Source organism: Penicillium rubens, assembly GCF_028828025.1.
Source record: "Penicillium rubens strain IBT 27055 chromosome Unknown utg000003l_segment0_segment0, whole genome shotgun sequence".
Lineage (NCBI taxonomy): Eukaryota > Fungi > Ascomycota > Eurotiomycetes > Eurotiales > Aspergillaceae > Penicillium > Penicillium rubens.
This window is the reverse complement of record NW_026890601.1, coordinates 7,503,522-7,518,107: the sequence shown is the minus strand read 5'-3', so window position 1 is coordinate 7,518,107 and position 14,586 is coordinate 7,503,522. Positions and strand designations below refer to the sequence as shown.

General features: G+C 45.4%; 4 protein-coding genes across 4 annotated transcripts; 1 reads left to right on the top strand and 3 right to left on the bottom strand.

Annotated features, from left to right (window-relative positions):
- Nucleotides 1-230: 230 nt before the first annotated feature.
- Nucleotides 231-1,471, top strand: N7525_009110 (uncharacterized protein; the record flags this gene model as incomplete). The annotated part of the gene is made up of 2 exons (XM_002561801.2): nt 231-468; nt 519-1,471. 2 exons carry the CDS (start codon nt 231-233, stop codon nt 1,469-1,471), a joined length of 1,191 nt encoding a protein of 396 aa, XP_002561847.2.
- A 185-nt stretch (nt 1,472-1,656) lies between these two features.
- Nucleotides 1,657-3,665, bottom strand: N7525_009109 (SANT/Myb-like DNA-binding domain-containing protein; the record flags this gene model as incomplete). The annotated part of the gene is made up of 3 exons (XM_061214594.1): nt 1,657-2,906; nt 2,964-3,152; nt 3,263-3,665. The coding sequence occupies 3 exons, from the start codon at nt 3,663-3,665 to the stop codon at nt 1,657-1,659; spliced, it is 1,842 nt and encodes a 613-aa protein (XP_061069025.1).
- A 547-nt stretch (nt 3,666-4,212) lies between these two features.
- N7525_009108 (uncharacterized protein) lies at nt 4,213-4,491 on the bottom strand (the record flags this gene model as incomplete). Its single annotated transcript, XM_002560341.2, has 1 exon — nt 4,213-4,491. The coding sequence occupies one exon, from the start codon at nt 4,489-4,491 to the stop codon at nt 4,213-4,215; it is 279 nt and encodes a 92-aa protein (XP_002560387.2).
- Nucleotides 4,492-11,899: 7,408 nt separating this feature from the next.
- N7525_009107 (uncharacterized protein) lies at nt 11,900-12,917 on the bottom strand (the record flags this gene model as incomplete). Its single annotated transcript, XM_061214593.1, has 2 exons — nt 11,900-12,177; nt 12,782-12,917. 2 exons carry the CDS (start codon nt 12,915-12,917, stop codon nt 11,900-11,902), a joined length of 414 nt encoding a protein of 137 aa, XP_061069024.1.
- Nucleotides 12,918-14,586: the final 1,669 nt, after the last annotated feature.

The following is a 14,586-nucleotide window of genomic DNA, read 5'->3' as shown; positions in this document are numbered from 1 at the left end:
TGTTGAGATACCAAGTTGTAATTCATCGCATTTACTTTATGGTGTCTTCGGGGTGGACCACTCGGCAGTTGAATACGTTAACAACTAACCTAGCCAATTGAACCAATCAGAATTGATTATGTCACTGCGCCTCGCTGGTTAGCCAACTAGTTACTTTCTTGCTCCTATCCCTTCTCTCCTCCAAATATCCTCCAAATACTGCTGCTCCATCTCACGTCAACCTTTCAACCATGGATATCCAACGTCAGTTTCCAAGTGTTCATTGGATCTGGGGCGGAGGCATCTCTTTTGTTTATGAGGTCCACCCTCGCATCGTGGTCAAAGTCCCAAAGCCTGGGGAATTCGAGAGGGAACAATTTCAAAAAGAGCTCGAGATATATCAAGTATTCTCGCAAAATCCGCCTTGTCCCTCTATTGTGCAGTGTTTTCTCTTTTCTAGCAGTGGCATCTTCCTCGAATACATGAGAGGTGCGACCCCTATTGGCAGTTAAAAGGTTGTCTACTAATTTACTTCCTAGACATATCACTTTCTTCTAGGATACAAAAAAATCATACTCGGGACCAGCAAACTATGGTGGTTACTACAGTGGAAAAGTTGGAACCTCTACACCTACGAAAACAATGGATGAACGATCTTGCTCAAGCCGTCGCTTTCTTGGAATCCGTCAACCTCGCTCATGGTGATTTACGACCTGAGAATGTTCTACTTGATCGCAACCGATTAAAGCTATCCGATTTTGATTGTACGGCGAAAATTGGCACAAATTACGAAGCTTGCATGGCTCCGTATGGCCGAATACTCAATAATAACGAGTCAGACCAAGGGGAATGTGGAACTCCTGGCTTTCTTGGCCCTCGAACAGAACAGTTTGCCCTCGGTTCCTTGTACTATTTGATGAACTACGGCTTTGAAGTTTATGGAGATCGCTGTCTTGCCGAGGATCCTTACGAACATGGTCCTAAGGTCGTGGACTTACTACAGAACATGGAGTTTCCGAAATTGGATGGCAATCCCCTGATTGACAATATCATCGACAAATGTTGGCATAATAAATATGTCACCGTTTCAGATCTAGCCGCGCACACGAAAACACTTTTGAACGAAAGAACCGACGTGAAAGAAAGTAACGAAAACCGAAAGAAGGAAAGTAGCGAAGTGACCACCCTCGTCATACCAATTTTCAACGAACGATGGCGTATGATCATGGGTCGCATAATTCATGGGATATGTTATCGCCTTGGGGTGTGGTGGAGGTCGTTATTACAGAGTGTCCACGGCGACGCAACTATCATCGGGCGAGCCAGTGGCGACAATCGTGATTATGTGGATCAAAACTGCATGGAAGATGAATTTCTTGCGAGAAAGGAATTTTGTCAGGACCTGGAGAAACGTGGACTTCTTCACGCGCTTTCTTCTGGCGAGCCTGAGCAAATTGGATTCACTTTTGATTGGTATAGGCACAGCCTCTAGGGTTGAATAACCATACAAACTTCATAGGAATCTTGAGGTTTGCAGCGATGTCTTCCAACGTTTGCAGGTCGGTCCATGACCAAGAAATGTCACGCATCGCTAAGTTCAAGGCATCCAGATCTCTAGCGATTTCCATCTTCGTCATTCAATAGGGGAGCTTATCGCAACCCTGCTATATACATAATTCAAGACCCGTGATTTCCAGTCCTACGAGACCTAGAGGGTAGACCGCATGTCTCTTGTGGAGTCACGGCCACAGCTGCAGGATATGTAGCCCTTGCATTCCGACCTTGCCTGGGACTTCCAGTTCCTCGGTCCTTGAGCCTCGTACTATAGCGAACCTGGAGAGAACCCTTCGTCCTCCCAGGGAAATGTTTCACGATCCGACTCCACGGGAGACCTCGTTCTTCCTTCAGTTCAATCAACCGGTCGTCCTCATCGGGCAGGAAACGAGACGCACGCGCTGGTTGCTTTTTGCTGCTGGACTGCGTGGCGTGCCTCGTATTGTCTAAGTTTTTGTCGTAAGCGGGAACTTTGGTTGGCCCATGCGGACAAGAAGGTTGCCTATCTTCCTGAAAGGTGCACGAGTAGATAACTCTTGATAGAAACGTTTGCCGAGTGAGAAAGCCTCTGACGGGAATGGTTTGTATGTCCTGCAAACTTGTGGCAGGACGTGGATTTGCAATTTCCTGTTCCGGGGCCGGCGAGGAGAACACGCGATGCGGGCTTTCACGTCGAGCCTGAGCGGGCTGGATCTTCGTTGTAGTAGGTCGTCTCTGCCTTTTTGTTAGACGTGGCAACCTGGTGATGTCACCAACACCAGAATCGTTCCCGTCCGTATAGTCACTGTCGTCAGGATCATCGCTTTCAACAGTGCAAGCGGAATTTGCTCGATTTTGCCTTTTCCCTGTATAGCGTGTGGAGCGGGATCTAGTGGACCTTGTTATTGGGAGTCCACGGGACCGGGTTACAGGCACAACAACCGATACAGAGCACGACCTAGATAAATCTCTTGGTGGATCCTTTCCCTCTGATCTGGAAACTGCCTGCTTTTTTTGTTGCAGCATAGGCGAGATAGTGCTTGATAACGCTTCATCGTCAGGACAACAATTTGTTGAATGGATGTCGTTGCCGTCGCTCCGCACTTCCAGGTGGCTGTCGCGAGTTGCTGAAAGGTCCCTCGCGTCCAACTGGATGGAATGTGCCTCCGTGACCGGTAGAGGGCTTGATATTCTGTACTCTGCACCAGTTTCAGGACTCCACCTAAAAAGCCGCTGATTCGCAGGCTCTGGTTCATCTTCGGCTGGAACAGGTGTGCTGGGATTAGGCGATGGGGCCTGATCAGTTGAAACATTACCGGCCGCCACGATGTTGACGTCTGTCTCGCAGCCAAAAGCGGAAAGCTGGGTTTCATTGCGCTCAGTGGGTGTAGGATCTGTAGCCGTATGATAAGAAGCAATCTAGGAAAACACTATCACCAGACACCACTAACCTTGAAGGGGACACGGCTCGTTCGGTGAAACGGAGCCATCAGCTTCCATAGGACAAGTGGGTGCACTGGCTGCTGATGAAAGGTCTGTCCCGGGAGAGTCTGATGAGGCGGCGGTATCTTGCGGCGTAGTAGGGCCCTCTGAGAGGATCCTTGAATCGTTCGTAAAACGATCGTCGCTGTGGGAGGCTCCTTTTAAAATAAGAAGTCAGCACATTTCACTTATCTTCAACTTAACAATTAATGGCACCCAATGGGGGCCTGAGAAGCTAGAGGAGCCAGCAGGTGGGCAGATCACTTACCACCGTGTTGATCATGCAGTTCCTTTCTTTGGATGTCGTTGATGTCCTCTGCTTGAGTCTCTTCGGTGCCTCCAAAGCATAATTCGGGAGTCTCCTGGCTCCCAAATTCGGCCATTTCCAAGTTGGCTAATTCTTTATCAAAATCGTTCAGATGGGCGTCGCGATCACGACGCACAGATGACACAGCAGGAGAAGGACTCTGTCGACGAGGGTGACAAGTTTGCGGGGACTCGTGAGAAAGGCACGGGGGTCGCGGAGGTAGAGGATGCATCAGGACGGGCTGATTGGAAGGAGGGTGGGAAGAACCACGAGAAGAAGTAGTCAGATGTGGCGGTTTGCAAGGGGGCTTGGACATGGGGGCAGGGTGGTAATGGATGATGTTGTCCAGATCGATAGAGACCATGATTTGCACGAGAGACGGAGAGAATGAAGCGGTTGGAGCAAATAGAAGGGGGGTGGGGTGCACTGTGATCTGAAAATTTGGTTCTTTCGCTCTCACGGAGATTCTAAAGTATCTTGTATACTGAGATAAATAGAAGAGAGCTGGAAACACAAATTTAGCGTCCCTCTGCGTAGGAGGGAATCCAAGGACTCTTTATACGCGCCTCCCGGGTCACCCTCTCCCTTCTTTCAACTTCCACTTCCCATCCGGGGCGGTTGGGAAATTGGCCCAAGTGCTGCCCGTCCCCGGAGAGATGTGATACACCAACATTCAGAGCAAGAATGACCAAGGGGTCAGATGGCACGGCGCTACAACATGCGGCATTTTTCTAATTGGATAATATATAGCATCGTATCATCAGGTTTGACCCGGCCTGTCCGTCCATGTATCGATCAGCCTTGCTGCGCCTTGTTGAAAGTGGGCCAGAGTCAAACGATCGCCCTTGTAGAATAGCAGGGCGCGGCCGAAGGCGTCCATTCAAGTGAGCGGCCAATACCATCACGGTGTTTTAGGTTCCATTGCGGAGTTCTCCGAGGCTGCTGTACGAGGCAAAAGGCTCCGCAAACAAGTGAGACACCTGGTCATTCTGCGCCACGGCGTCAAGACGAGGAATCGGCGACAGAACACCAGCCAATGGCACACGAGTACGCCGATTAGACAGCGCACGAAAGAGCGAGAGTCGGATAACGTCGTATCGTAGGCGCATTTGTGCGCAAAGACGAGAGTCAATCCAGTCTTCTGGCCAACAGTTGGGCACTGTTGATGTCCATGATAGAGACGGAGACATACAGGCGAGGTGGTGGGAGCCGGCCAGCACGCACGTATCCAGAGGGCAAATCCTCTCTAGCAAAGTTTGCGGACCGGCAACTGTAGCTGAAACCCCCCCCCCCAGGGCGATGGACCAGTAGACAGCGCCGCTGGCGCTCCAGCTTCAGCGGGTGGAGAAGGGGCACTGCTCCGTGTGTGAGGCAACCAGCTGAAACAGGGGGTCCAGTGCCGTGTGATCCGGAAATACGGTATCATTTCACGGCGGCGAGGTCGCTGGGCCCGGCCGGGCGAGAGGGAAGGGTAGCAGACGAGAGCGAGGACGTCGAGCGACGCACCGAGTTATATACTCGCGTCGGTGGGGCAGGTCGGCGGTGGAGGGAGGCCGACCCCGATTCGGGGAAGGCGTGGGCCGCTAAACCTTCCTTGGACGTGCTAAGCCTAAAAAAGATGAGATGGATCTCGATGCCATTTTGGGGCTAGTGCCGCGCCAAACCGCTTCTGGACAGACTAAACCCGAACGGGGCACCTGGGGGCCAACGCCAAACCCGATCCAGGGGGGCGCCGAATCCGGCCGCGCCGGCACAAATGCTTTTTGTACCCCTTCGCGACTATATCCTAATTATATTATCTACGATAAAATAGGGCCTATTATCACTATAGACGTTAGCTAGCTATCCGAATATCGGAGCGAAGACACGTTCGAAAAAGAACTCGACCTCTTTACCTCCTACTCCTTCCGTTACCTAGGCCTATACGAATCGGGAAAAATAGTTAACAATCACTAGGACATATTTCGCGCTAGTTACGTACTAAGGTCGGATAGGGCCTAGAAAATCTATTCCTATTATATTTAGAGGCTTTAGCTCTTAGATCCGTCGGGACGGACCGGTAGGAGGTTTCCTTAAGAAAAACTAATAAGCGTCGTAGGTACGGATCTAATCGACGACGTCTAACGCTCTTCTAGGCTAGTATATTTAGCCTATTAGTCGGTCAACCGTTAGGGAGACGGTATAATAACTATAGTAATCGTAGAATACTCGGAGGGTGTCTTCGACTTTATATTCTAATAAATATAGAGACCACATTCCGTTCTTCTCTCGGTATATTAGGGTCCCTAGCCGTTATAGATATAACTAAAGACGCTTAGATTAATATAGGTATAGACGTCTTTAAACGCGAGATATCGCTAATAAGGCTTCTTTCTCGTTATAAAGGGTCTCTATAACTCCTCTATATATTAGTGATCTTCTAAAATACGCCTACTAGTCGGCCTATTCCCACTTATTCTACGGTCTCTATAATATCGGGATCGGCTATATAATATCTTCTATCTCCGAAGACCTATCTCTATCGCTCCCGCTTATAATATCCTATATTATATATACTAGATCCGGGACCCGATCCTCTATATATAGAACGGTCGTTAACTAGGTTAGTATCCGACTTAATCTATCTACTAAACCGATAATCGGATCTATATTCGGCCGATAATAGATAAGATAGTTATACTCTCTAAGTCTACTTTCCTATTACGTGATTCGTGAATTACCCTCTAACCCTTTCGTTAGGATTATTTTTAGGGCGCTATAATCCGAGTATATTATAACTAGGAATCTGTTTCCTATAACTATCTATCGGACCTCGGCTAGATATTTAACTACCGTAAGATATTCTCTTTCTAGGTTTAAATATCTCGTTTCGGCGTTAGAAAGCCTAAAGGATAAAAATATCACAATTCGTTCCGCGTCTCGATACTCCGGACCGGCTATAGTGCTATCTTTTATTCTATAGAGCTAGAATAGGACCCCTCCTAGCCCTATAGCTAATACGTCTATAGCTAGGTGAAATTGTAAGGTGTAATCCGTCCCTATATATACGTTTAAGGCGATAGCTATTTTAACGGTATCGAAGGACTTCTAACAATCCTCTATCTATTCCTATTCCTTTTCCGTCTACGTCGTACGGACCGTTTTTAGAGGATCGCTTAATACGTTTAATAGTATTATATCCGATAAGGCTTTCTTCTTCGGAGGTCTCTTTTTCTTAGTTAGATCGCCGTCGTAGTCCTCTAAATCCGGTAGCATTTCCTTAGTCTTATATAGCTTCGCTAGTACCTTTTTAAGATACGCCCCTTTTATGATTATAACGTGTTTAGATCTGCCTAGGATAAACCTCCGTAGAAAGGGGGTTAACTATAAGAAGCTATCTAGCTCCTCCCGGTTTATAGGAATCGGCTAGTCTCGGATTTTCTTATAGTGTTTAATAGACGGTCGGATCCCCTCTTTACTTCCCTTAAAGCCGACCGCTTCTAATAAGGACTTAAAGACTCGGACTTTCTTTTCCGCTAGGTAGACCGGTCCGAAGACCGCCTATAGGAAGTATTTCTTATATAGGAAGGTGTATATTACGTCGAACGATACTACCGACCCTAAATAATCGTCTATAAACGGACTAAAACCGACGTCCCCTTAGTCTCCGATAATAGTCTTAAACCTCTCCTAATCTTCGCTACTAGGTAGGGGTCCGAAAACTATATCTATAAACTATACGTATATATATATAGCGGTTTTTAAGCCTATCCCTATCCGTCGGTATACGTACTAACTATAAGGGGTGATAACTACTACTTTAAACTTGTCCCTTAGTTTAATAGGAATAGCCTAATATCTATAAGAGGCGTCCGCTAAGAAGTACACTTTATATTTAGCTTTTAGGACTACGTCTATAACCTTATCTAAACTATAAACTAGGTAAGAACTCCCGATCGTCCACTTATTAATAGGGATAAAGTTATATACGATTTGTAGGTCTCCTAGCGTCTTCTTAGGTACGAACTTTATCTACGCTCCCTATTAAGATACTATCCGGTATAGGATTCCTACTTCCTCTATATCCGGGAAAGCCTTCGCTACGAAATCACGCTCCGCTTAGGTATACCTCTTTATCTTAGCCTTTATAGGTTTCGACCCTAGTATTAGGTCTATCGAATGTTCGATTAGGTCGGTAGCTTATATATTATATACCGACTTTACGAAGTAATCTCGCTAGGTGTATAATAGGCGATATACGTCGGCTCTTCGCGTTACTATATCTACTATTTCCCTAATAACTAACTCGGTCGTCTAGAACTATTAATCGATTTAATCCTAGGGGTCCTAGCTGATTTCTCGTTAGATTAGCTATCTTTTAGTAGGAAATCGTCCGATCTCGTTTATACGAAACGGTATAATACTATCCTTATTCTTTTCTTATAATACTATTATCACTATTTAGTCTCTCTAGTTCCTCGGTTAGCGTGTAGGGCTTATATAATATTCCCTCTATAGGATCTCCGCTTTATCTAGATTCCTACCGGCTATCTCTAACACTCCTAGGTGATATTAGGGGTATAAATAGTCTATAGGATCTATCTAGAAGGATATTACTAGGTAGACTAAATCGGCTACTAGGCCCGGGGTTAGCCGTATAATATACTCCTTATCCTTATCGCTATCGATAGCGGTCTTATTCTTAATCTAATCTAACTAATATATATATCTATCCTTATTTTTATTTTTATTTATCTACTTTCTTTGATTTTATTAATAAGAATATCTTTCTCTAGCAGAATTATTATCGTATAAATATCGCTTCTTAATAGTATTATAACTCGTCTCACTTCTTATAAGGGTCCCCCGGTTAGTTCGAACGTATACCCTATCTAAATAGGGGTGGTTCTTAGGGGTAGTTAGAAACCCTTCTAATCGGAGAGTTCCTCGACGTTATTATCGTCGATCACACGTTATAGGATATTATCCACTCCCTCTTCGTTAACGTAGATAATAGGGAGTTTATCGAGACACTTAATTAGTGCTAACTCCGTGTTTAGCGCTATAGGCACCCTATTAGTTCCTCGGATCGTTATCTATCCTTTCCTATAATCTATAGTATACCGAACTCGTCTTATCTATCGGACCCCGAGTAGTAAGTTATATATGCTTACGTTAATAATATAGTATTTTATATATACCCGGACCCCTATAACGTTAATAGGAAGGTATATATACTACTTTTGGAAAGTTATATAGTTATCTATAAGGCTAATCTCTTTCCTAGTGTCGGTGTAGGTCGTAGCGTAAATTTCTCTCGCTATCCGATCCGAAATTAGCTCTACTAGCGATCCGCTATCTAATAGGGTTCGAGGAATCCTTTTATCCCTAATCTATAACTTAACGAATATAGGAGTTAACCGTCTATCGTCCTTAAGTGCCTTAGAGGTTATGATTAGCGTATATATTATTAAACGGTCTATCTAACCTCGGCGTCTAGCTTATATCTCCGGAATATTATTAGATACGAAACTAATAGGATCCCGGATCTTAACTTAATAGATCCTAAACCGCGGAGCTACGTCCTATAGGAACTAAGCTAACTCCTTCTATATCGGTTCGGATTAGTCTAGTAGCTAGGCTAGTGGGAGGGTAACGTATGTTTCCTTTAGCACTTTTTTAATAGAGAACCTCTCTCCTCCTCCGATTACGCGGATAGGACTAGGTATCTTCGGCGGTTTAGCACTAATCTATACCCTCTCCTTTCGGTATATCTCTATCACTATCTTATATAAGGGATAGGTGCCTAACGGATTTATAGTCTGATTATAGGTGGTATATTCCTATAACGGTCTAGGAGCCGCGTGTCCCTAGGACGGCCTAGGAGTTACGCTCTATTAAATAGTGGTTTATAACGTTTCTATCTCTATCTGCTTATAGGGCTAGAAGTTATCTACCGATCGTACGACCTATAGGACTTAGTCGTTAGAGAGTCTTTATAATCCTTACCCTCGATTAATATTATCTATCGAACGGATATTTCGAAAACGTTATCCTACCCCTAATTCCTAAATAGTCTCTCGCTATAGCTACTTCCCTCTTTAATTCTTCGATATAGGTTCCCTTATAGCTATAACTAGATCTAGGCTCACGGTTATAATATATATCGCTAGGGATAGTGATCCCCCCTAGGAGTTATTGCCCTACTAGTCGTTACGACTAAGGATACGGGTAGGGAGGGCTATATAAGTAGCGACTTACTATTATAGTCCCCTCTAGTTCTTTAGATACGAATTAGTGTAATATCCTTTCTTATTATAGCTTTAGTATTTAATCTAGCCTAGATCTATAGGCCTATTTAGTCCTTTAGATGACGGACCTTAGCCTAGGTCCTTTCTACGTCCGACACTAGTCGATAGCTACTAACGCTAATATTGCACTTTTTCTCTAATAAGATACTTTAGCCCGCGAACCACTTTAGATATAGTATCACAGATAATATCCTCGAAGGACGCTCCGGTAGATATTTCCGGTTCTTCTCGAATAAAAGGATTATCCGCCCCTAAGTACGTATCTACGATTAGCTTACGCGTAGTAACGTAGTCTATCTTTTTCTCCTATCTTAGATAGAACTAGATTATATCTCTCTTAGATATTTCTTTGATCCCCTACACTACCTTAATCCCTAGGTGGCTTTTATCCTCACTATACTAAGTATAGAAGTCGTTAGCCCTTTCTAGATAAGCGGTAATAGATTTATCTTTTATTTGCTTTAGACTATCGTACTATACTTCTATACGCGCGATATTAGCGACCGGATCCTCCTCTAGAAGACGGTATCTCTTAAGATAGCTCGTACGAAGCTTCTACTAATCCTAGCGTGTCTCGCGGCTTATTCCTTTTAACCACGTCTCTACTCGTCCGCTAACGTTTTAACGGAATAGAAGACGATAGTCTCTCTCCTTTTTGTCGTATAGGGCCTTTTCCTCTTTATTAACCTTTTCTCCCTATTTCTTATAGGCGGAAATCTCCTCGTCCTATCGAGTATAATCACGCTCGACCGTAGTCTTAATATCTTTAATAAAATCTAGCGGATCTTCGTATCCGTCCTAGAGACCCTAGAAGGGTTTAACCTTAAATAAGGTCGGTATTTCGTTACTATAATAACTTTAATAATAACGGTAAGGTTCCTTTCTAGGATTTTCTTCGGAAGCCTCGGTCGGAACGAGTATAGGGTCTAGTTACGAAGGCTTAATAGTAGATGATATTATCTTCTATTTTCGCCTCTTCCCTTTCGATAGGGAGGCCGACGGTTTCACTTTTTCTTTGTCGGACGGAGATCCCTCGATAACTATTCCTTCTAGGCCTTTTTTAGCGGCTACTCGATATACTTCGTTAGATAGTTCGGTATAATCCGGGCGACCTCCCTATTTAGCTACGGCTTCCTAGAGAGCTTACGAATTAAGCTCCTTAGAGGGATTGATGTTTTTCTTAGACAACCGATCGGCTATCTAATATAACGCTATTAGTTTATTATAAAGAAGTCGTTTATAGCACGACTTAGTCGAAGGTCGCTCTTATTAGCGTTAAGAACCCCCCTCTAGAACCACTAAAATCTGATAGACCGGATCTTGGCCTACACCCTCTGTAGGCCTTACCGCCTCCGTTAGATAGTCTACTAGTGATCCTTCGGTCTAAGGTTGATAGATATGACTTTAGACGGCCTAGGACTGATGAATTCTTGATAGAAAAGACAGTTTACTGATGGAAATGATGAACTGCAGATGGCTTAATTCCCTATGGAAAGAATACGAATGAGGATGGGAAGGAGGAGTCAACCCGCTTGTCAAAGGCGGTAACATGAAGCGGTCAGACATGACCGGCAATTCCCCTTTTTTTTCTTTTTCAAATATCTCTCCCTCAAATCGCGGGGCTCTTATCTCTCTTATCTCTCTTGGCATTCAACTATCAACATACGGCAGTGTATAGTGCGTCATGTTGTATTCTTTTTCCATATTAAATTTGGCTTCCATTACCTACAAATCCTAGCAATTAATTCCCCTAGAGCCACTGCGGCGTCGTAACCCTGTTCTTGTCCTTGGCTTCTGCGCTCCTGTCCTAACCGCTTGAAATATTGAAAAGTGGCATAGATGTTGCCAACCGGAGCGAACTCTCGTTTCCAGTCTCGTGTCCTGACCGGGTCTCGGCGGATGATTTTGTCAAAGGCGCTACAAACACTGGAGATGAGATAATTGAGAGTGCAGTGGTTGGCGCCAGGATTGGAGGCCTAGTGTCAGGACTTTCAGGTTTTGACGAGAACGCGTTTCGAGGCAAAGGTTGAATTGAGGAAGATGCGGATGAGGTGGAGAAAGAGGAAAGAGAAGGAGGAGGGGACAGAGAAATTGAAGATTCTTGGACGTGAGAGGGAGGGGATAATCCCACTCTTCAGACTCTCTTAGCAAATCCAGTAACTCTTGATTAGACGAAGTGGGACAGGTATTGACTGAAGGGCGAGGAGGAGATCCGGACTCCTGACGAGGCCAGGGGGCTCTTTCTTGAGAGCCCCGATATTCTAAGATCTGGTCTCGGGTCTCCTAAACCAAATTAGCGCCGTCATTCTCAAAAGAAGAACACTGGAACAAGAACACGTACACGTGACACATGTGCCCCAGTCAATCCATGAGTGCGACGGTGAGACTTGACGAAGTTATCGAAGCTGGCGATGAGGTGGCGAACCGCCTCCGAAACAGCCGCGACAAAGTCCTCGGGCAGCATAAATGCGGTGGTCTCATCGTCATCGAAGGAGTCCAGGGATGCCCCATACCCGCCAGCAGTGTTGGACCAGAACATTTCAAACCAGGCGAGACAAGCCAGCAATAGGTCAAGGAAGGACGAACCTACACGCACATGTATTAGCATGAGATACACAGCAAAGAAAACAAGACAGAGTTTACGTACCAGATTACCCAAGCTACAGATAGCAAGTCTAGAGCTAGGCCAGGTGGGCCATATGCTCCAATCGGTGGAGGCTTTCACATCGGTTAGGACATTTGGGCGTTTCGAGCATCTGGGGCGGCTAGTGTCGCCTTCATAATCTACAGCTTTCAGCATTGCTACTGCAGCTTAGGGGAAATGATGAGGTTCTTGAGCCACAACTTACCTTCCCGCCTCTCCCTTAGCCACTCTGTAGTGAGGCTGTAGTGAGGACATTTCGCTCTAGCCCAGCCCGTAAGGATGCCCTCTGACCGAAACTACTCTCTCGCGGTAAAGATCCATTGGTCAACTTCCTTTCCCATGAAATGTTTAAGAACGTGCCGTTCAGAATGACGTGAAGTTGAAGCTCTTGAACTCTAGGAGCTCAAAGGCCTTCCCAGTGTTAGCATCACGAGAATCCATCTCTCGCCTCTTCCTTGCTTTCCACCTCAGATATCTCCCCACTCCATTAAAGCTCCTGTTCATGTTAGTGGTACAGAGCGCTCGCCTCTTGGTTGGTTGACATACTTTGTTCAGACGGTGCTCCCATCCACACCTCTTCACCCCCAGACGGCGTGATCTTGACCATTGTCCAAAGTTCATCGACAGCCGGACATGTGGTATAGCTGGCCTTGATGGTCTTGAGATTCCTTTCGAATTCCATTTTGGGGGATGATTGCAAGGATAACGATGCTTGGTTTTGAGAGGTGCCTTGGTCATGAATTTGGGCAAGCAGAGGACTTCGTGCCGTCGTTGTGTGTCAGATACAGCAAGCCATTTTCGTCCAGTCTGTACGGTAGATTTGTTTGACAGGCTCTTGATATTTGGAGACCACGACATGACTTTCCGAGGTAGCGAGGCTTTGCGCAAACTTTTCGACCATGTCACTAGTAGTGATCGCCTTGAATTTTCTCGGAGGGCGTGGGCATCAGGTTGGGTGGATCATTAGATCCAAAGGCGTTGCCGAGCCACCGAAAGTATTGACTTTTCGATTTAAGTCGCTTCGCGGTTCTCATCCTCAAACATATCTTCATTACCGAGCATATCTGCTGCCGGGGTTTCTCCAGCGGCATCATCATTTGTGGGTGGTTCAGGAGCGTCTGACGCGCACGGAACCTACACATATATCTATTAGCACGACAGACGCAGAGACAATCCAGCGGATTTACATACTTGTAAACCCAGAGAAAGAACCCAAGGACCAAATTAACCCGAGGAGTCCAAAACCCCCTCCGATCAATAGGGCAACCCAATCAACAGGGCCACCCAGCATTTCTCTGCTAGGGTGGTGGTGGGCATTGGCAATAGAATGTGACGTTCGACTTTTCTGATAAATCCATGAGATCAAGCCATGCTTCACATCCTGGATGACCCCGGTCAGAAAGAGGCCAGCGAGGCCCTATGCCCCGCCGATGTGAATGCTCGTGTAGGAGTCATGGTTCTTGCTGGCTTAGAATTTGGTAGAGCAGATATCACATGTGGTATTCGAGGCCATTTGGGAGATGTGTGACTAGGAGAGATTTACTCTAGGGGGAGATGATCTACTTAAGGTACCTAGATACATCCTACCTAGGTAGGCACGTCTATTTTGCAAATTCCATTAGATTCTAAGAGCTCTCACTCATTCAGGCTAGACCCCTTGTAATTTGAAAGATCAGTGAGAACAAATTGAACGGATGAAATCTTTAGATATTGATCAAAATGAGAAATATCTATGTACATACTCCATATAAGCTAAGATAAATCCAACACATCCGATCTAGATCTAGACCATCGTAGAATTACGACCATCACCGATCTGATACCTAGCGAATGCAAGACACCGCATTAGCGCACCCCGATATCCTTCATCTGCAAGTAGCGAAAGTACAACGAAAAGTCGGTGACAACATCCAAAAGCGGGGTTATCCTTATTCGATTTACTCTAACAGCAAAATAGAAGTCCAGACCTGATTTAATCCTGCAACTATACGTAAACAACAACTCATCGAACCGGACACCGCTAGTTCCAAGGAGAACTGCTTATCGACACGAGGTTGTCGTTACACGCACTCGGAAAAGATTTCGCTGTTACACTGAAATCGAGAAGATGAACTGGTGTTCCTTGTTTACCCCTTTCGATGGTTTGTAGAATGTAGAATCCAGTAGAATTTAACATTTAGTCCCGTCCTATCTACGGAGTACATACATATTCGACAGGCAGATCTGCAATATAAGACCCTTACCCCCTACATAAACCAACCAGAACAAACAACTCTATCAAGTGCTCCGCTAGACTAGAACCGGAGTGGAGTTAGCATTTGAGGAAGGCGGGTGTATATTAAATATGACTG